We start from the raw sequence: 21,237 nt of genomic DNA, 5'->3' as shown, positions 1-21,237 counted from the left end.
AACTATCTTATCCACCTAGGCTTTGTTTAGTCAAATGCTGACATGTCTCTTTTTATTAAAAGAAGTAGATAATTCACATTATTTGTCCTTGTATATGTTGATGATATCATTGTGACATGAAACTCTCATATCAAAGTTCAGAACTTCATCAATAAGTTTTGAAAAGAATTCTCTATTAAAGATCTTGAGTCTCTGCTTTTCTTTTTGAGGATTTAGGCAGTTCCCTCGTCAAATGGATTTATTCTCTCTCAAAAGAAATATATCCTAGATGTGCTCAAAAAGAAGCTATATGCTAGAGGCCAAACCTCGAACTACTCTAGCTGCAATTAACAATGCCTTGTCCAAGTTTTAAGGAGAACCATTAGAGGACACTACTCATTATTGAAGTATCATTGAGGCACTCAAATATATCACATTTACACACCCAAATATTGCCTATGAAGTCAATAAAGCTAGCCTGTTTATGCATGCTCTGACCTAAGACCACTGAAAGTCACGAGAATCCTTCACTATCTTAAGGGGAAAATGATGCACGATCTTCACATTCATAAAAGTAAATCCTTACAACTATCAGACTATGCAGATGCTGATTGGGTAAGATGCACAGACGATAGATGCTCCACTGGTAGTTACCTTACCTTCTTTGGGACAAACTTAATTTTATGAAACTCATCTAAGCAACAAACGTTGTCAAATCAAGCACTGAAATCGAATATAAAGCTCTTGCAGGAGTTGTGTCTCAACTCATGTGGTTAAGACATCTTTTATGTGAAATACATGCTAAGCAACAAGAAGTCCCAATAATATGGTGCGATAACCTCGATGCTACATACTTGGCAAAAAATCTAGTTTGTCATGCGCACATGAAGCATATTGAAATATATTTTCACTTTGTCTGAGAGAAAGTAAAAAAGAAGAAACTTGAAGTTAAATTCATTATGTGAGAGGATCATCTAGCAGATGTCTTAACCAAACCTGGACATCTTAACCAAATCTCTATCTATCAGGCGGTTTAAAGACATTAGATCCAAGCTCAATCTCATTGCTAGAGAGATGAGCTTGCAGAGGGTGATAAAGAAGATGATCAAGATGGGCGTGTGGGGTGTCCTCCAATGGGATCACATGGTTTCAAGATAGATTAAGACTCTAAGAGAAATCAAGAGTATGACTTCAAGGACTCGCTCATGAACCTCATCAATCAAGAAGACTCCAAGGAAGAGAAACCTATTTAAAGGAGAGTTCTAAACATATGTAATCTCGAGAGTTAAGATCATTTAAATAAGGAAGGTTCCACTACAAGAAAAATATCAATTAGCAACAAAAATTTGCGACGAAAAAAATCTGTCGTAATTTTGTGACGGATTAGCGAGAGAAAATGAGTCTACCCTAAATTTGGAATTAGTTGCGGGATTTGCGACAAAATCATTTTGTCACACAATCCGTCGCTAAGTAGCGACGAATTAGCGACAACTATTATTCCATCACAAAATATGTTAGAACTTAGCGACAGATATTATTCTGTCACTAATTAGCGTCGGTGTTGGCGACCGAATTGTGCTGTCGCGAATTCATTGCTAATTTTTGATGTAAAATGCCCATCTAGGGCACGAAATTGTGTTAGCTCTATCTGTCTCTCTCTCTCATTCGCGTTGCTCGCCCCGGCCACCTCCCGCTCTCCGGCGACCACCCCGGCCACCTCCCGCTCTCCGGTGATCGCCCCTGCCACCTCCCTTTCTCCGACGACCGCTTTGGCCCTCTTTGCACCCGCTCTTCGGCCGATCGCCCCCGCGCTGCTCGCCCCAGCCACCTACCACTCTCCGTCGATCGCCCCAGCCACCTCCCGCTCTCCAACGACCGCCCTAGCCACCTCTCGCTATCTGGCGACCACCCAGGCCACCTTTCGCTATCTGGCGATCGCCCTGGCGATCTTCGCACCTGCTCTTTTGCCGATCACCTCTGTGCTGCTCTCCGGTGACTGCCCCGACCATCTCTGCTCTCGCTCTTTTGCCGATCGCCCCCGCTCTTTGGCGACCCATCGACAGGAAAGTGCGTCGGTGAGTTCGCCTCTCGTACCCGTGCCTCCCTTCTGTCCCTCTTTCTAACTTGTCGACAAGGGACCCCCCTTCCTGCCACTGGTATTTTTTGGTAGGGGCCCTGCAGCTGTTATTTGTTGGTGGGGGGCGGACCCCCTGCTCTTGTTTAAGAAACTTATTGCCTCTTGCATTATAAATAAACTTTTCCTCTCTTAAGAACAACGTTGAACATATATATATATATATATATATATATATATATAGAGAGAGAGAGAGAGAGAGAGAGAGAGAATTGTGGATCTGGGCACGCTTGGCCGAATCACGTAAAGTTGTGTGTGTGCATGTGTTTGTGTTCGTGCATTTCAGCTTGGGTAACCTATTCTCTAACAAATTACTATTTTCACAATGCATTTTTTAAAATGGTATTTCTAACAAAATTCATTAATAGATTTACATTTTAAATGATCCATTGAAAGTGAAAAAAAATCTAAACACTTTAAGACCATTACGGTATGTCGAGAAATGTCAAAATAGTATAGTGCTATGATCTGATGTGGATCTAGCAAGCACTTTTAATTGCTGGTTAGGTCCCATTATACGAATACATTCTTAACAAAACACCCGTCAAGCTTACACATATTGTGATACTTCCCTTTTCGAAGATTAGACCATGTAAACCTAATGTTCAGGTCAGACATTTCATGAAAACCACAATTAGCAATGAAATCACTGAATCTTGCATCACTAACTTGAGGAGGGTGACTTACTTTCTATTTGTCATTCAACAAAAATAATACATATCCTTGAACCATATTCTTGTACAACGATATAACTTGAGCTTAATCGAGCCAAACCAAGTTTCACTGCCTGATCAAGCTCGGCTCATTTGCTCATCATACAAAGCCGAGCCTTTGGTCGAGCTCAGCTTGTTTATTTACCAGTTTGAGTTGAGCTTAAATGGGTCAAGCAATGTTGTCAAAATTGGTTTAAATTGGCTGTTTCAGATTGAGCCCCCTCCAAAATGGATCAATTTTTTGCTAGAATTGACTGAATCGACCAAATTCAGTTGATTTGAAGTAAAACCATTTAAGAATGGACCAACTTTTATTTTATTTTCTTATTTTTTAATTGTTTGAATAAAAATCTTCTGATTAGAAATATATATACCTCTCTCTCTCTCTCTCTCTCTCTCTCTATATATATATATATATATAGAGAGAGAGAGAGAGAGAGAGAGAAATATATATCTATACATATACAGAGAGAAAGAAAAGGAGGGTAATATGGTCAATTTTTCCACGAACGGGTGTGCGTGTGCGACACCAACTATGAAAAACGGGGCGTTTCTGTGAAAACCCGTTCTCCTCTTTGGATGTCCAAGCGGTGGGGATGAGACGTCCGTACGTCGTTGCCGCCTCTCTTCTCCGTCGTGCTTAGGTAATCCCATTCTTCCTCCCCTTTTCCTGCTCTTCTTTCTCCTATTTATTATCTTTTTGATTGATTTGCTTTCGATTAGTGATTTTGTCTCAAGACTTAGTATGGGACTCAACATGCAAACTTTTTGATCGTTTTTTTTGTATTGCAAAAACCCTGATCGGTTAATCTTTTCAGAATTTTGTGAAATTATTGCATAATTCTGCTTGTGGGTTTCTCCTTTCTTGGGATGAGATTTGAGGGAAAAAAATATGAGGAATTTCTTGATTATTTCGTTGGGTTTGAACTCCAGGTTTGATGTTTCTAGGGAACATTTTGGGTCGAAAATATGTGGATTTTTATTTCGCTTTTTATTTTATTGTTTAGAATGCATGAATTCCACATGCATTCTTTAGGAGAAGCGTACCCCAATTCAATGCTTTGATGGATTCATTTTTTTCTCAGTTTTCTGGATTAACTTCTTTTTATCCGTCCTTTTCTATTTACTATTCTGATAGATATCATAACTCTTTATGTTGTTGGGACTTGAGAGTGGTGGTGCCCGTTGCTTTTCCATGTGTGCTTTGGTTAATCTATTTGAGCTAATCCTAGGCATATATTTGTTCGAGTTTGCCAAAATGTTCACTTGTGTAGCTGTATTTACTTAGAGCCCACTTTTTCTTTTCTTTTCTTTCTTCTTCTTCTTCTTGTTCTTTTCCGGTGAGGGGGTGGGGGGTCTGTTTCGGCTGGTGCACCCTCGTTTTTTTAACTTAATTGCTTCTGAAATTCTTGCCTTCCATCTTCAAATGGTATTTGCACGCATTTCTCTTGGAGAGTGGATCAGGTCCTAGGCGCCTTGGAAGGTTTTCTGTCCAAGGCTCCTTAGATGTAATGCTTTATAAATATGAACAGCAACCAGAACCCATCAAAAAGAGTGGTCCCCACCTAGATGGCCCCCACAAAAAATTGTGATGCCATTCATCTTTCTTTTGGATGAATGACATCAATAGTTCAGAAACGGACTGATGAAATTCGTTCAAAACTTGAAGCACATGGGAGGTTGTAGATGCTGTTCATCTTCATGATGGACGGGTTTCCGGGGTGCTTTGGCCATGTTTCTGTCCAAGGCCGTTGGACCTGAAACTCTTACCTTTCATCGTCAAATGGTATTTGCATTCATTTCTCTTGTTGCTCAGTTTCTGGTTCTAGTAGGATACTGGTTAGTTGGACACGTTTAGCTCGAAAAACTATACTTGTTTACCACTTACTTTGGATATTTATTGGTTAATGCAATACCATTGCCGTATAATGTTGCTGTGAGCCATGCAACGAATGTCCTGTACTGTTCCTCTCTCTGCAAAGCTCAGCATGTCGAGCTGTATCCTGTATCCCTAGAGGAACTTCACACGCATCGCTCTATTGTATATTGTTGTTGCTAAACAGTAACATCTATTGTTTCTATATATCTATTATTTAACTCTACAGTTTAGTGAGGTTTCTGCTAGTGTTTTCACTTCAGGTTTTTCCTGTGTAGCATATGTTTTAGTATTTGCATTTATCTCGGGGATTTGTGTCTGTGAACAGTGGTTCTAAACATCCAGAGATTTGGCGTTGCAGTTCTATGCTTGGAAGGGAACCACTGTATTCAAGGTAGCTGAAATTTGAGGGCACATTATGGAACCTGGTGCTGGAGCACCAAAGGGTGCTGGAGCACCAAAGGGTGCTGGAGCACCAAAGGGTGCTGGAGCACCAAAGGGAAGTTCTAATGTGGGAGTGTCATCGATCCAACATTTGTCTGGATCTCTTGTGTCCACACCTGCTTATGTGCCTCTGCAGCCTATCAACACGCCATTGATGCAGCATGCTATAGCGCTTCAGCAATACCATTTTCAGCAATCATTACTAAATCAGCAACTATTAGTACAACAACAGGCTGCAGCAAATGCTGTTAGCATTGAAGCTGCTGCCGAGGAAGCAGCTGCCCGTGCAGCACAGATCAGCAAGCTTTTAACTGGAGAAAAGACAGTTGAAGAGAAAGAAAAAGCAAATGAACCTTCTCTGAAGAGGTAGATGGCATTTGTGCAACTTTATTTTAACATAGCTATTTGTTGTGACAGATTCATCCATTATTCGGTTTTAGGCCTTGAACGAGGTCTGAAAATATTTTAGGGTTTGTCATGCTTTTAATAAGGAATGCAATTATAGCGAATGTACGAAGTGTTAGGGTAGAAATAGAAGATGCTTGAACCTTACAAACATTCACAAATTACAGCCAAATAAGTTGTGTAGGAAATATATGATAAATACATGAATATAGGCTGTGCATACTTGTGGTGCACATGTAAGCCGAGTACCTACGTCATTGTAAACATAATATTGGGGAGTGTAGAGATGAGCTTCTCTCCCTTTCTTCATAAGTTGGGCTTGGTTCTAGTGCTTCATGGTAGATTTTTAACCAATTCAGGTACCATTTATCTTATATTGCTTCTTATAGTTCCCCAGGAATCATATTGATGTTTATTCCCTGATTCTGACTCTTTTCTATTTAACATGTACTTTTTTATTGTTACAAGAGGAAAGCTACATTTTATAGCATTGCTGTACCGATATGCCTACCTTACAGTCTCATGTTTTTTTAGTGTATTCTATATCTTTTTCTCTAGTTTTACATCGTGTTCTTAACTTTATTTATGCTCTATAAATATGCAATGTTAGGAAAATAACTTTCATTTGTACAGGGAAAGGTCTGAATCCCAACCTCGGCCACGGTCTCGATCAACTTCTCGATCCTCAAAGTCTGAGTCTGTCTCTCCATCCAGGTCACCTGTCAGGTACAGGCGTAGTCACTCTGAGCTCAAAAGACATTCCACTAGAGACTACAGCAGTTACAGAAGTCATAGGTATTCTCGATATGGTAACCGTGGTTATGATGATCATGAGGACTACCATAGGTCAAGCCGCAGAAGAGATTTGGATTATCGTTATCATGACAGAGGCTATCCTTCTCGTCATAGAAGTAGAAGCTGGAGCAGGAGCAGAAGCAGACAACCACTGTCCAGTTCCAGAACAGCAAGACGCTGTCGTGACAGGTCTCCTTCTCCTCGGCATCTCCCTTATAGATCTTGTTCTCCTAAGTCAGACCATAGTACTGAGACAATGTTGCGTAGGATTTCCAGAAGTCCTGTTAACAGCAATAGCTTCAGTTCAACTTCCGAACATTCAAAGAGTAGAAGCAAAAAAAAGCATATAGATAACAGAAGCTTCACTTCCTCCAGAAGCAGTCAAAGCTGTGGTAATAGACTTCCTGTAGAAAGTGTCAATAAAGATGATGATGATCGTGATGATAATGATGATGTTAGTAGTGTTGAGAAGAATGATAAGTCTGAACATGTATACAGATGTCACGCAGATGATGTTTCCCCTCTCAGTAAAAGATTGACAAACAATGGTTGCTCGAGCTCTTCTCCGAGATCTAGGTCGATTTCTACTAATCATTCTGGTAGAAAGGTCATGGGAGGAATGAAGAGAAGCCCTGCAGTGTTAAGTCATGTGCCTGATTCTCAAAATCATGCTAACTCTAATGGTTCTGATGAAGAGGTGGTATCCATGTCACTGGGACTGAGTGAAGATGAAAACATGCCACTGAAATCTGATGATAAATATGGTCACAAAAATAGGGAGAATATCAAGTACAAGAATGATGATGTTCATGGTGACTTGGATGCTTTAAACAGTAAGAAAGAAATAGATGCTTTAAACAGTAAGAAAGAGAAATCTCCTGAACTCATTGTTGGTAGAAGTCCTCGTTCAAGTGACTTGGTATCTCCTAGATGCATCCACCATACACACACTGAAGATACCTCTACTGGCCATGAAAATCAGAAATCTGGACCTAATGGAGAGAGGGATGCTTTTCGACCTGATAATATTGTGTCAGAAAGAAAAAATAAATATAAGGTATCTAAACATGAAAGGTTACATGTTAAGAATGATCCTGCTGCCAACCAGAGCTTGAAGACCACTAATCATGGCGTGGAATCAGCTTATTCTCAGGAATTTGTAGCTGATAGTCAAATACATGACATGAAGAAAAAGGAACAGCCAGGGTATACGGTTGCATCTGTAGAGGACAACTTTAATAGCCACAAAACAGCTAGAGATGAGTATACAGGTGGTAGACAGGGAAAAATAGACTCTTCATCAGAAACAGGTGAAGATATGAACATGAACCTGGTGCCTTGTCTGACAACCACTGAAACAGGGAATGAAAAAGAAACTGATGGGTTTGAAAGGGTTGATAATGACCTGAGTGCTCAGATTGCTGCAAAAGGTCGTAGCAAGAGAAGGTCAAAGGGGAGGTCAAAGTCTAGGGAGAAGAGAAGCAAACATGGCAAGAAACACCGTAAAAAGCATAGGCGAAGACAATCCGACAAAAATGGCAAGAAGCATTACAAAAGGAATCGTACGGTGGAATCAGAAGATGACAAAAATTATCATAAAAGGCATCGAAGCGAAAAGTCCGAAGAGGATGATAAGCATTATAAAAGGCATAGGAGAGAGGATTCAGAAGAGACTGAAAAGAAACACCATAGAAAACATAGAAGAGATGATTCAGATGAAGATGTTTTTCATGAAAAATATAGAAGTGGAAGAAGAACGAAAAAGCACGGAAGAAGTCATAAAAGGCATGAACATGGTCACAGAGAAAGAAAGAGAAGGAAGCATCAGGCTACATCTTCTTCCAGTTCCTCTGAATATTCTTCATCCTCTGAGGACATACCTGATGATGTTCCCACCAAGAAATCTACTGGATACAAGAGAAGGGAGCTTTCTCCTCATTCAGTTACTTGATAGAGTGAATGGCGATGCATTGCTGTGATGGTGATTTCCATGGTTGGATAGAGGTTCACTGGATACCAGGTGGATATTAAGCATGCCTAGTGGCATTTACTGTTTGGCACTCAATTTTGATTTGATCATGCATTCTTATTGATTCTTTAACTCACTGTTTGCTGGCAGAATTTGTGCTACTGCTTGTTTTGCAGGCAAACTCTGTTCCTATGGGTTGTGTTCGTGAAGAAACTCCTTCTTGTGTAGGTAGCTTGATAAGAAAATGGACCCTTCTATTTGTGCAATTTCAGGATATTTTTTGGCTATGTAATCTAGAAAGGGCTTCTCAAAGAAACTGTTTAAAGAAACCTATTTCATTTTCTGATTATCATATCCATGAACATAGTCCTCACTGATGTTTGGGGAGTTTGATTGAGAATCACTAATGCCATCCATACATAGGTCTTATTGTTAAATTTTTTGTCAATCACCAGGTGGCAAGATCTCAAGAACCTATGTTTGCCTGTATTTGGTAAGTACTTTTTCTCAAGTTAGTTTGTCTATTAATGTGTTATCCCTGTAAGAGTAATGATATTCCATGCTTGAATCATCCATGTGTTTGTGACTCATTTATTACATATATATATATATATATATATATATATATATATATATATATATATATATATATATAGAGAGAGAGAGAGAGAGAGAGAGAGAGAGAGAGAGAGAGAGAGAGAGCATTCTTGCTATCCTGACAGTTGTGGTTGGAACAATCATTTTGATTGATTCAGGTTCCAAGGAACGCATATTTTTGTTTTCGCACTGCTCTGCCATATTTTCAAGGTAAATAGAAATCTGATCAGATCGTAATGGATGTGCTTTTGATTGTGTGGATTCTAGGGATTGCAGTTCTATTTATTAGAGGAGTGTGTTCTTTGAGGAAGTTTTCCTATAAATGGTGGGGAGAATTATTCCTGCACTTGCTTGTCTTGAATAAAGTGTATGTTTCATTGTTTGCTTAATTCAGATATGATATTAGAAACATGTGGCACTCAGACAAGGATGAGATGAATGTTTTAAATGTTGCACATTTCTTACAGGTCGTTACTTTTATTTTACTTTATGTGCTGTTTTGGAAAGATGAGGCCTCTTACTGCCACTAAATCTCTGTGTTTAGTCATTCTTTCGAACCTTTTGTCTTACTGTTGTTGTTCTAGCTGCAGACTACATTGCAATGCACAATGAACAGAGATTTTTATGTTGGAGCAGTGGAATATGCTTTTCCTGGTAAATTAATCTTTATTTAATCAAGGTGTTATAATATGATGAAATATGTCTGATGTCATTAGGTATTCTCGCATTTGGATTTGACATAGTTGTGTATAGCTGCATAATGTAATTCTGGTGATCATGCCATATCATTTATTTTATTTCATATAGTTTTCTCGCAATTGTAATTGATTTAGTAGGAGTGTCTGGAGTATCTTTAGCTTTATATGCTGAGTTGTTGGATTTTTTGAGCATCAGTCCAAGAGCATGAAGAGGTCTTTCCTTCCCAAATATTTTAACATCCCTTCCTGTTCCACTTATATTAGGTTGTGTGTGGTTTTCATGGTGGCATTTGTCCAGTCATGATTAAAGCAAATTGTATCCTTTTGATCGAAGGTTGCATTAACACTGATAAGTTGTTTGAGAAACTCTCTCCATTAGGTTTCACTTAGAATGTTAGCGAGAGAACGTATATTAAGCGATTTGTCATGTATACCTGTTCTTTTTAATGTAAATTATTTTAGTTTGGGATGGAGCATGGCTAAGGCCTCTGAATTTGGGGGGCCTAATCGACCATTCCCAAGCAGCGAGATGCTGGAAATAAGATTATATATGGAGAGTAATTGGCAAGCATGGGGAAGCACTGATCATTCTATGTTTCTGGTGGGAGGGAGTTATGTAGTAAATTTGTCCCAAGAGTCTCAAGTTTGATGGGGATGGAGATTGGAATGATCTGACCCCTGCCTTTTATGAGGATTTTGGTTCCATTGACCATCCTCATCTGCAAGACGCTGGGAAGAATATGGTAAGCAAGAAGAAGGGCATACTTGACTTGTTTATGGTAGTGGCATTTTTTTCAGCAAGGGTTTCAAGTTTGATGGTGAGTTAGTGACAAAGGCATGAAAGTGAATACTACATTGCTAGGACACTCAAGGGTGTTTTGAATAGGGGATCTATGTTGTCATTCAAAGGGGTATGTGACATCCAAAGTAAGGGGTTGCATCAGTCAAGGGAAGGAGGGGTGAAGTTTGTGATGTGGAAAATAGTGGAAAGGACCCAACCCTATGCTAGCATGGGTTGTCAGTCTGCATTTGGGTGAGGATTTTTGTGCTAGGTTGGGGATATTAGCAATTTAGCTTAAGTGGCCAAACCAGGTTACTTCACATCAAAACTACCAAAGATGGCATGTTAAAACTCCCAATAATGCAAACAAAGTATGTATTGCCTTACTCGAGGGGGATCTTTTCTAAGGTTGTATATGTGAGAAATCAGATGTGGGAGTCACCTTACTATCGTAGCAAGAGATAGAGAGAGAGGTAAGAGGGAAGAGAGAAAAAAAAATGTTGGGCGGCAATGATGTCTTCTCCCCTTTCCATTGATATGTATATGTTGTACGAGTGGTACAATACAGTACAATAGTACAATACAGTACAGTATGTTGTACAATACAGTACAATACAGTACAATAGTACAATACAGTACAGTATGCTGTACAATACAATACAATACAGTACAATAGTACAATACAGTACAGAAATATATTCATTTACATATACATATTTAACAGCCTCCCTCAAGTTGAGGATGATCTTCAATCATGCTCAACTTGCCCTTAAGTAACCAAAATTGATGACTAACCAATCCTTTGGTGAAGATGTCTGCTACTTGGTCTTCTGATCTGACATACGAAGCCTCAATTTCTTCTGTTTCAATCTTTTGTCTAACAAAATGCTGATCAATCTCAATGTGCTTCGTGCGACAATGATGAATAGGGTTAAAAGAAATATTAATGGCACTTTGATTATCACATAAAAGCAGAGAGGAAGAGATAGGTTCATTCAACTCTTGAAGAAGATGCCGTACCCAAGTGACATCAGCTGTCCCTGCTGCCATTGCCCTGTACTCTGCCTCAGTGCTGGATTTAGCAATGGCCTTTTGTTTCTTACTACTCCAAGTGACAATATTTGGGCCAATAAAAACACAATATCCTGAAACCGACCTACGCTCATCAGGGTCCCCACCCCAATCTGCATCACAATATGTAAGTAAACGGTGTCCTGTAGTGAAGCTTTCATCTTTGTGATAGAGCAATCCATCTCCAATAGTCCCTTTCAGATATCTGAGAATACGCTTAATACATTCCATATGACAATCAGTGGGAGCATGCATAAACTGAGATGCTTGATTTACAGCATAAGCAATGTCAGGTCTTGTAAATGTAAGATATTGCAACATACCAACAATGCGGCGATATAAAGTGGAATCATGATATAATTGGCCTTCTTTTGCACTAAACTTATGATTTAAGACAGATGGGGTGCTGAGAGGTTTACAATTAATCATACCAGTGGTGTGAAGAATGTCAAGAGTATACTTGTGTTGACTTAGAGTGAGTCGATCATCTTGTCTATCGACTTCAACTCCCAAGAAGTATCGCAATGGGCCTAAGTCCTTCATCTTGAATTTGGCCATGAGTAAAGACTTGACCAAGGCAATATGTGCATCATCACTCCCAGTGATAATGATGTCATCAACATATATAAGAACCCAAGTAGTAACATGATCATTCTTATACATAAATAAAGAATGATCAAGTATACTCTTAGAAAAGCCATGCTGCTGAATTTCCATGGAGAAACTCTCAAACCAAGACCGAGATGTCTGTTTTAAACCATAAAGAGACCTTCTCAATTTACAAACCCATGTAGCCGCATCATGTTCACTATATCCAGGAGGTTGCTCCATATACACCTCTTCCTTCAAGTCCCCATGTAGGAACGCATTCTTGACATCCAACTGGCTAAGAGACCAACCATGCTGAAGTGCCAAAGTGAGGATCACACGAATGGTGCCAATTTTGACAACAGGGCTAAAAGTTTCCTCATAATCTTGCCCATATTGTTGTGTGAATCCGCGTGCAACAAGGCGAGCTTTATATCTTTCAATGCTACCATCTGGTTTACGCTTGATCTTGTAAACCCATTTGGAACCAACAACATTTCTATCAACAGGTCGAGGAACAATATCCCATGTATGACATTCATGAAGTGCTGCCATTTCTTCGTTCATAGCTTCAACCCAAGCTCGAGAATGGACTGCCTGATGGAAAGTAGACGGCTCTTTCTCTTTGGCCACATTGGTTCGAAACAACTGAAAGTCAAGAGAAAAATTGTTGTAACTAACCCAACGATGGATAGGATGCCTTTCACGTGTGGATCGTCGAAGAGGGGGAGCCTCGTGAGATGGAGTTGAAGGGGCTCCTCGACGGGCATAAACCAAACCTGAAAACCGTGAAGGTGCATCCTGGATGATGGAGTTGTCTGCTTCAAACTGAATTGGTTCATCAACAACAGGATCTCTGATAGAGTCATATAGCAAAGTATCACAAAGCCATGGATCATAAGTAGTTTGCTCATATACCTGAGAAGTATTACAAGTGCTGAAATGGTCATCATCAAAAACAACATTTCTAGACACCTTAATCTTACCCAAAATAGGATCATAACATCTATATCCTTTATACCCATCGGCATATCCCAGAAATCTGCACTGAACTGCTCTGTCCTGAAACTTGTTACGTAAAGAATGATCCACATGGACATAACAAATGCATCCGAAAGCATGCAAATCATCATAAGAAGGGTGAGAACCGTGAAGCAAATAATAAGGAGACTGATCTCCTAATAATTCCATAGGCAACCTGTTAATGATATGCACTGCAGTGTGAAAGGCCTCAGTCCAAAGAGAGAAAGAAATATCAATATTGTGCATCATACTTAACGCGGTTTCAACAATATGCCGATGCTTACGTTCTGCTACTCCATTCTGTTGTGGAGTGTAAGGACAAGAGGAGTTACGTGTGATGCCATGGTCCTTTAAATATTCACTAAAATCATGAGATATGTATTCTCCACCACCATCACACTGGAAATAAGTGATATTTGAATTGAAAAGGTTCTAAACAAGAGCATGGAATTGTTTGAAAAGTTTGAACACTTCAGATTTAGATTTCATAAAGTAAATCCAAGTGTAACGAGTGAAAGAGTCAAGAAATAACACATAATAACGAGAGCCAGATAGAGATGAAACAGGAGCTGGGCCCCAAACATCAGAGTGAATAATTTCAAATGGCTTGGAAGCTCTTTTATTGATACTTTGAAAGGGAAGTACATGACTCTTGCAGACATTACAACTAGGACACTTATGATCTAATTTGACTTTGGGAATAAAACCCTGAGAAGATAATTTGTCAAGGAACCCTTGACTACAATGACCTAACCGACGATGCCAAGAAACTGGCTTATTACATTGCATAACAGAAGAAGACTGACTCAAATAAGAAAGAAAAGATGGAGACACGGTAGATGACGTCTTCAAAGTCCCGGGGGCTGCTTCGAAGACGTACATGTTTCCGCGTCGTTCACCCTTAGCGAGCATCTTCTTGGTTCGAAGGTCCTTAAGACAAACAGAAGACGGAGTAAATTCCATGGATGAATTTGTTTCATCAACCAATTTAGAAACAGATAAAATGTTTTTCTCAATGGCAGGAGTGAGTAAGACATTTTTCAATGGTAGTGTAGATTGTGACAAAGAGAGAGATGCATTTCCAGTATGAGAAATAGGGTGGTGGGAACCATCTCCCGTGACAATAGTGCCAGTGCCAATATAAGGAACCATGTTGGAAAGTTTACCTGCATCAGAAGTAACATGTGCGGCTGCTCCAGAATCAATATACCAAACTCCATCATCATTCTGACGCAAATTCATGTTGTTAAATGCAGTCATCAGAATTTGTTGCACATCATGTGGCAACCCTGCACTCTGTCCCTGATCAGTACCCTGATGTGCTCGAAAATTTCCCTGCGGCTGCCCCTGAAACTGTCTAACATTCATCTGTCCAGCTCTTGGTCCTGGCCTCCCTGCCTTGTTGCGATTCTGTGGGTTGTGCCAACAATCTGCTTTCACATGGCCACGCTTGTTGCAATGGAAGCAAGTAGGGACACGGGTACCTCTAGTGGCAGGTGGAGCAGTAGGAGTAGGAAGGAGTCCTCCACGGCCCATATGAGCAGCAGGTGGACGAAATGAGGTAGACCCAGATGTAAACATGACAGGATGAGGATCATCAATAAGATGATCTTGAGTCAAACTAACTTCATACTGTAGGAGTTTGGCCTGTAAATCCTCAAAGCATGGAAGTGTAGAGGCAACCTGTAATGCAGTGCAAAACATACGATATTGGGGCCCAAGGCTTCCCAATACCTGCTGAACAACATCTCTGTCAGAAACAGGATATCCAATAGCGGCCAACTGATCAATGATAATTTTGATATCCCCTAGAAATTCAGTAATGGTCTTAGTTCCCTTTCGCATAGATTGGAACTGCCATTTCAGTTGAAGTGCACGTGATTCAGAAACCTGTGAATAAAAGTGAGCAAGATGTCTCCATAGTTCTGCAGCAGTAAAATGGTCAGAGATAGTTTGTAATATACGATCAGATAACGTGGCAGTCAAATAGGCAACCACAGATTGGTCCTTCTGAAACCAAACATCATACGCAGGATTTGGAATAGCAATGCAACTCACCTTCCCATCATTACCAGTTACCTCTTGCGTAATAGTCATAGGTGGGGCGGGTGATCCCCCATCCAGATGCCCGGAAAGACCATGACTTCGGATAAACGACAGAATTTGGCGTTTCCAAAGTAAGTAGTTATCATGAGTTAATTTGTGAGAAACAAGTTGAGAAAGAAATCCGGGGCTGATTTTAGAATCCATAAGGAAGAAGATCAAAGATGAATCAAATAGCACGACAGAAATTCGTAGGTTGTACGGACAGAACCGTACGGACAGAAATTTTTGAGTTTTGGAAATCACGATTTTTTTAGTTAATCGTGCAGAATGTACGATTTATCAACTATATTGCAAGAAATAGATAAGAAATCACAAGAAGTTTGAGAAAAGAGGCACTTTTGAGAAATGAGGGTTCCCAAATTTGGGGAAAACAGAAATTAGGGTTGATAAAATTGGGGATAACAGAATATGTAAGAAGGAAAAGATGCACGATATGAGGAAATGAAGAAACGACGTCGAAATATAGTGATTCAACGGAGAAACAACAGAGAAAAGATGAAAAAAAAAACACTTTCCTTGAGAACGCCCAAAAACGCACGTCAAGGTCCTTAGGGGCCTTCCAGATGATCGTGATTACCACGCCCTTGGCTCTGATACCATGTGAGAAATCAGATGTGGGAGTCACCTTACTATCGTAGCAAGAGATAGAGAGAGAGGTAAGAGGGAAGAGAGAAAAAAAAAATGTTGGGCGGCAATGATGTCTTCTCCCCTTTCCATTGATATGTATATGTTGTACGAGTGGTACAATACAGTACAATAGTACAATACAGTACAGTATGCTGTACAATACAGTACAATAATACAATACAGTACAGTATGCTGTACAATACAGTACAGTAGTACAATACAGTACAGAAATATATTCATTTACATATACATATTTAACAGTATAACCATATTAAGTCCCAATTGATCGACCTTCATCCCAATGTGGGTGACACTCAGGAACCACCAAAACGAATGGCTTCCTCATCGATGTCCCCTGTGAAGCGTTGCTGCTCCACTCCTTGTGGAGCACAGACTCATGATGCCTCCCACAACCCTGGTGGGCGGACTACTGGAGGTCCTTCTTTTAGTGTTATTCATTCCTTGGAAAACGCTGTTAGCCAAGACGGGCAGCATGATCTGACGATCATGGCTGAGGACGACAGTGTTATGATGGAGTCTTCTGATCGTCTGACTCTTGTTATATCCGATTCAGCCTATTCCTCCATTCTCTCCCCATACGATTCACCATGTTGGCGGGTCTCTCTAGTGAACTGCATTCCAAAGGGTTGGAATACAATTTTATTGTTAAATCTCTCCAACGTATGTGGTCTTCGATGCAGGGTCTGAAGTTTTCCATGGCGATTAATGGTCTGTTTCTCATCTGTGTCTCTACTGAGGAAGATATGCATACTGTTATGCGGTGCAGTTTATGGCGTGTTGCTGGTCGCACCTTGGTTGCCAATCCCTGGCATCCTGCTATGCCGTTTAAACTGGAAGCCTCAAACCTTGGTTGCCAATCCCTGGCATCCTGCAATATGCACATATTTCCATTGACATCCCTCTTTCACACTCCGTGCAAGCATGGATGTTACTATTATTAATGGTCACTCTTTCTATCAACCTATTGTTTATGAAAATATTGTGAATTATGTTCTCATTGTGGATCTGTGAACCACTCTCTTACTCGATGTCCTGCAAAGGTTTCGTTGGTGCTTGAATCTCCAGTTGTTGATGATCACACCGACGGGTGGACCAAAGTGTTTGTTGCTAAGAAAGGGCCTTACAAGAAGCAAATTTCCGACTCTTGTCCCTCATCTAATAGGTGTCATGCCCTTCAGGAGGAGGACACTAACCTTGAGTCAATTTCTTCTACACATCCTGTCGCTACTGCAATGGATGTTCAATCTGTGCATTGTGAGGATCGATCAGTTCTATGTTTTCCAGTGAGTTCGGGTGTTGATATTGCTGAAAACCATAGTGGAGACGCCAATGATTCAATTTTCGGCAGCCCTGCACCAGTTGTTGTCATGGCTGATGTGGCTGCGGCAGTTACTAGCTTTGTGGCCCACTCCCCATCAGGTTCGCCCCACTTAGTTTCACATCATCCGATCATACCCATGTAAGTCCTGCTTCTCCCATTCCTGTTCCACCTCCACCTGTTGGTCCCATCTGTTCTTCCTCTGCTCCTTGGAATCTTCCTCTTGTCCCACCTGGCTTTGAGTTCAAAGCTTCCCATGGGAATCAAACCACTATGCTTCCCCCCATTCCACTGTCCCATGCCTCCCATCGGCAAAAAACACCACAGGAAAATATCCGTAAGTTTGTTGCTAGAAGGTTCAACCCACTGTGCATTTCTATGGTGCTTTCTTCTTGCTCCTCGATCTAAGTCACACGGACTCGGCTAGGGAGGTGCCGCACCCGAGTCAACATGCCCCGACACGGGTGCGGCTTCAGACTCGGCCTGGACTCGGTCAACGCCGAGTCGGACTCGGTCAACGAGTCGAGGCCGAGTCTGTCCACATTTTGGACTCGGTCAACTTTGACCGAGTCCAAAAATGTCCATTTGTCCCTAAAAAATGATTTTTTATATTTTTTATTTAAAAAAAATGCACAGTGCACAGTGCAACGCACAGTGCACAGTGCTGTGCACAGACAGTAGCTGTGCTGTGCACAGTAGCTGTGCTGTGCACAATCACTGTGCTGCAGTCACACAGTCACAGACTGTGACTGTGCACAGTGGACTGTGCTGTGCACAGTCACAGACACAGTCACAAACTGTGTTGTGTCTGTGCACTTTTTAATATATATATATATATATATATATATATATATATATATATATATATATATATATATATATATAGCCGAGTCCCCGTGTCCAAAAATTTTAAAATTGCGCCGCACCCGCACCCATGTGACACAGTCCTCGATTCAAGCTCAACAAATTGATTCTAAGAGAAGTTTTAAGTAACATCACCAATACAACCTATGTTGAACCTCATCCACTCAAGCCACCTGATATTCCTTCACCCTCTGCTTCCTTGTTTGTAGTGTTGCCACAACCACACGAGTTTTCCAAGGTGCCTTGTTCAGATTTAGCTTCTGCGATGGGCCCTGAGCCTCACATGAGTACTCTGAATTTGGAGGCAACTCTAAATTGTCACTCCTCTGAACCACATTCCCCATGAAAATTCTTTCATGGAATGTTCAGGGGTTAGCTTCAGCCTCTTCCCAATGTGTAGACACCCAATTTTTCCAGGATGTCCAAAATGCTAACCTAGTTTGGGAAAACTTGTTTTTAGATTCTAAGGTGGAGATCCCAAAATCATAGGAAAAACCATAGGATTTCAGAAAAACCAAAAAAATCTGCTTTTTGCCCTGGGATGGCACACTCTGAGCCTTCCAACCCTGGGGACGACACGCCTAGTGCCGTCCAGCTTTAGGAACGGCACACCTGGTGTCGTCCGGTCTTCGAACGGAAAAACCCCTTGGCCGTCCAATGCGCCGAATGTGGAGATAAGCCATTTGGCTTATCCCTATCATTCTGAATCCGCCCTTTCAATAAGGGAAGACTCCTCTTAGGTGAATTCCTATCCCAAGCAGGACTCTTCTTGGATGGGTCTTATCCTTCATTTGGATAGACTCGGATCCATTTGGGTCGGATATAAATCCGAAGATCTCATGACTTGAATCTCGTTCTGAAATCCTATACATAGGGGCTCACCCCTATAGATAGTCTAATAATCTGGAAATCCCATGTCTGAGTGCTAACCCTATAGAGAGCGTCTACCCTAACCTTGCCCCTCACTCTGTCCTTCGAGCCCTAAACTGTCATACCTACACGGAGGTGCTATAAAAGCTATTGCAATAACCCTCGTACCTACGCAGAGGTGCTGTCGGACTAAAAAGGAGCCTAAAAGTTAAATGTACCCCAAAGTCCAAAAATGGCAATTTTTCAAATCAATCAATTAGTTTATTCCTTTATTTTGGTTTTTATTATTCTTGCCTAGATACTTATACACATTTGATCTTTATTGCATATTCAAGTTTCTCGACAGTGAGCTTCGAACTGCGGAAATTGAAAAACTTGCCCCTGCTTTACCTTCTCATGGAGAAGGACAACCGAGGCTTGAAACGGGCTTCCCATATCTTTTGAAAAAGAGTTTTGCGAAATCTGGGTAAATACCCTAATTCTTTTTGTTAACACAATGTGATATGTGTCATATTCTTCATCGTCATAAAATTTATGTTTTTATTATCGATGCCATGTTGAACCCTTCCTCTGTTATAAAGTTCCATCATCAGTTCCCTGTTTATGAACTCCTTGCCAGTCCTTCAACTGCTGAGGGGTGGAGTAGAGTTCTTTGCTTATGCGACCCTCTGCAGATTTCTCTCACAAGCCATGTCCTTCACCATTATTATATTCAAGCTGACATGCAAGATATTGAATCTCAAACTACACTTTCAGAAGTGGGTGTGTATTTTCATACTGATAGGCGAGTTCGAAGAACTCTCTTCTCTGATTTGACTGCTCAGCTGGTCCATTCCCAACTGCCGATTATCACCATTAGAGACTTCAACTCCATGCGGTCGACTGCAAATAAAACTGGCGGTCCACTAGATTTATACTCATGTTGCGACCTCAAGAATTTCATTCAATCCAACGGCTTCCTTGAATTCCATGACCCCTCACAGGTTCACATGGATGAACAATCGGCATGGTGGTGAAGCTAGATTTTGTAAACTCGATTGGTGCTTTATATCAAGTTCGTGGTTGGAGTCATGGGGAACAATGCTTCACTTCAAGTTCTTCCACAGGGTCTTTCTGATCATAGTGCCCTCCTCTTTGAGCAAAATCGTTCTTATCCCTCTCATTTCAAACCCTTCCGGTTTTTTAAGTTCTGGCTGATGTACAAGGAGTGCTGTAATATTTTTTCATGCTGCAAGGCTGCCCCATGGAACGGGTTTTGTATAAACTTCATCTTATTCGACGACATCTGCAGTCATGGAATAAACATAACTAGGTGTGCAGAAATTCGTGAAGAGTTAGCAGACTTACATAATGTGATTGCTGAAGGTGATGATGTGGCTTTGCCATAAGAAAAGTTGCTTCATGCTAATCTGTATGTGGCTTTACAAGATGATGACTCATATAGGCGTAAAAAATCTTGCGTTAATTGGCTTTGAGATGGCGATTCGAACATCACATTCTTTCATGCATCTGTTAGATCCCATCATAAAAAAAAAAACTATCCATCGCATTCTTTATAAGGGCATGACCTTGGAGCAATTCTCATATATTCAAGTTGCTTGCCACTCTTATTTTCAGGCTCTCCTCACCAAAGACCCTAATTATGGCGGGATGCTTCCCGGTGTCCAGGAAGGCTTGCATTTATCGGACGAGGAGTGACTCTCTCTCCTACACCCGATTGTTAAGACGTTGCAATGTATCCCTTTATTATATTGTTCGGGTTTGGATTAGATGTAGATCTAGGATCCAAATATGTTGTGTAATACTGTTTTATTATTAAGGGTTGTTTAGTCTTTTGTAGCCTTAATTAGGTTATAACATAAATAATCTCTGAATACATGTTTAACGTGATTTTTACTGCTGCAGTTTTTGCCTCTAGCCAATCTCTCTGTGTTTCTCCCTCTCTCGTTTTCACACAACGTCGAATCACTGCAGATCTGATATTGTTCGATATTCTAACATGGTATCAGAGAGTGCAACGTGACTGGGCGTGATCAGAAGTGCTCGCTGGGGCTGTTCACTCTCCTTTCAAACTGTGACGTGATTCTAACTGGTTGGGTCGTTAATATTAGTGTCGTGAATCTGTTGGGTCATTAATATTAGTGTTGTGAATCTGATTTCTGTGTTGTATTTCCCTGTGTCATTGCATTTTCCTGTGTTGTTATATTTTCCTGTGTCGTTTTTTTTTGTGTCGTTATATTTCCATGTGTCGTGAATTTGATTTCTGGTTAATATATGTGCCGTAAATCCGATTCTTTTATGTCATAATTTCTGTGTCGAGAATACGACTTTCTAATTAATATTTGTGTCATAAATCTG

General features: G+C 40.6%; 1 protein-coding gene across 6 annotated transcripts; it reads left to right on the top strand.

Annotated features, from left to right (window-relative positions):
* The first annotated feature begins 3,318 nt into the window (after positions 1–3,318).
* Positions 3,319–20,720, top strand: LOC149822152 (uncharacterized). Of its 6 annotated transcripts, XR_016425879.1 has the most exons (8): positions 3,319–3,470; positions 5,031–5,512; positions 6,185–8,366; positions 8,466–8,539; positions 8,771–8,808; positions 9,071–9,122; positions 9,503–9,566; positions 20,497–20,720. XR_016425879.1 is itself a non-coding variant. In XM_089980551.1 (3 exons), exons 2-3 carry the CDS (start codon positions 5,121–5,123, stop codon positions 8,295–8,297), a joined length of 2,505 nt encoding a protein of 834 aa, XP_089836677.1. In that variant the 5' UTR covers positions 3,319–3,470; positions 5,031–5,120; the 3' UTR covers positions 8,298–8,886. The 6 variants fall into 6 exon arrangements, 2 of the variants coding, with proteins under 2 accessions (XP_089836677.1, XP_089836678.1); XR_016425880.1 differs by lacking the exon at positions 9,071–9,122; XR_016425877.1 differs by having other exon boundaries at positions 6,185–8,539.
* The last annotated feature ends 517 nt before the right edge of the window (positions 20,721–21,237 follow it).

The sequence above is a fragment of the Nuphar pumila genome, chromosome 11 (assembly GCF_984573655.1).
Source record: "Nuphar pumila chromosome 11, dmNupPumi1.hap1.1, whole genome shotgun sequence".
NCBI classification, from domain to species: domain Eukaryota; kingdom Viridiplantae; phylum Streptophyta; class Magnoliopsida; order Nymphaeales; family Nymphaeaceae; genus Nuphar; species Nuphar pumila.
Note: the sequence above shows the minus strand (reverse complement) of the source record. Positions and strands in the feature narration are given on the sequence as shown.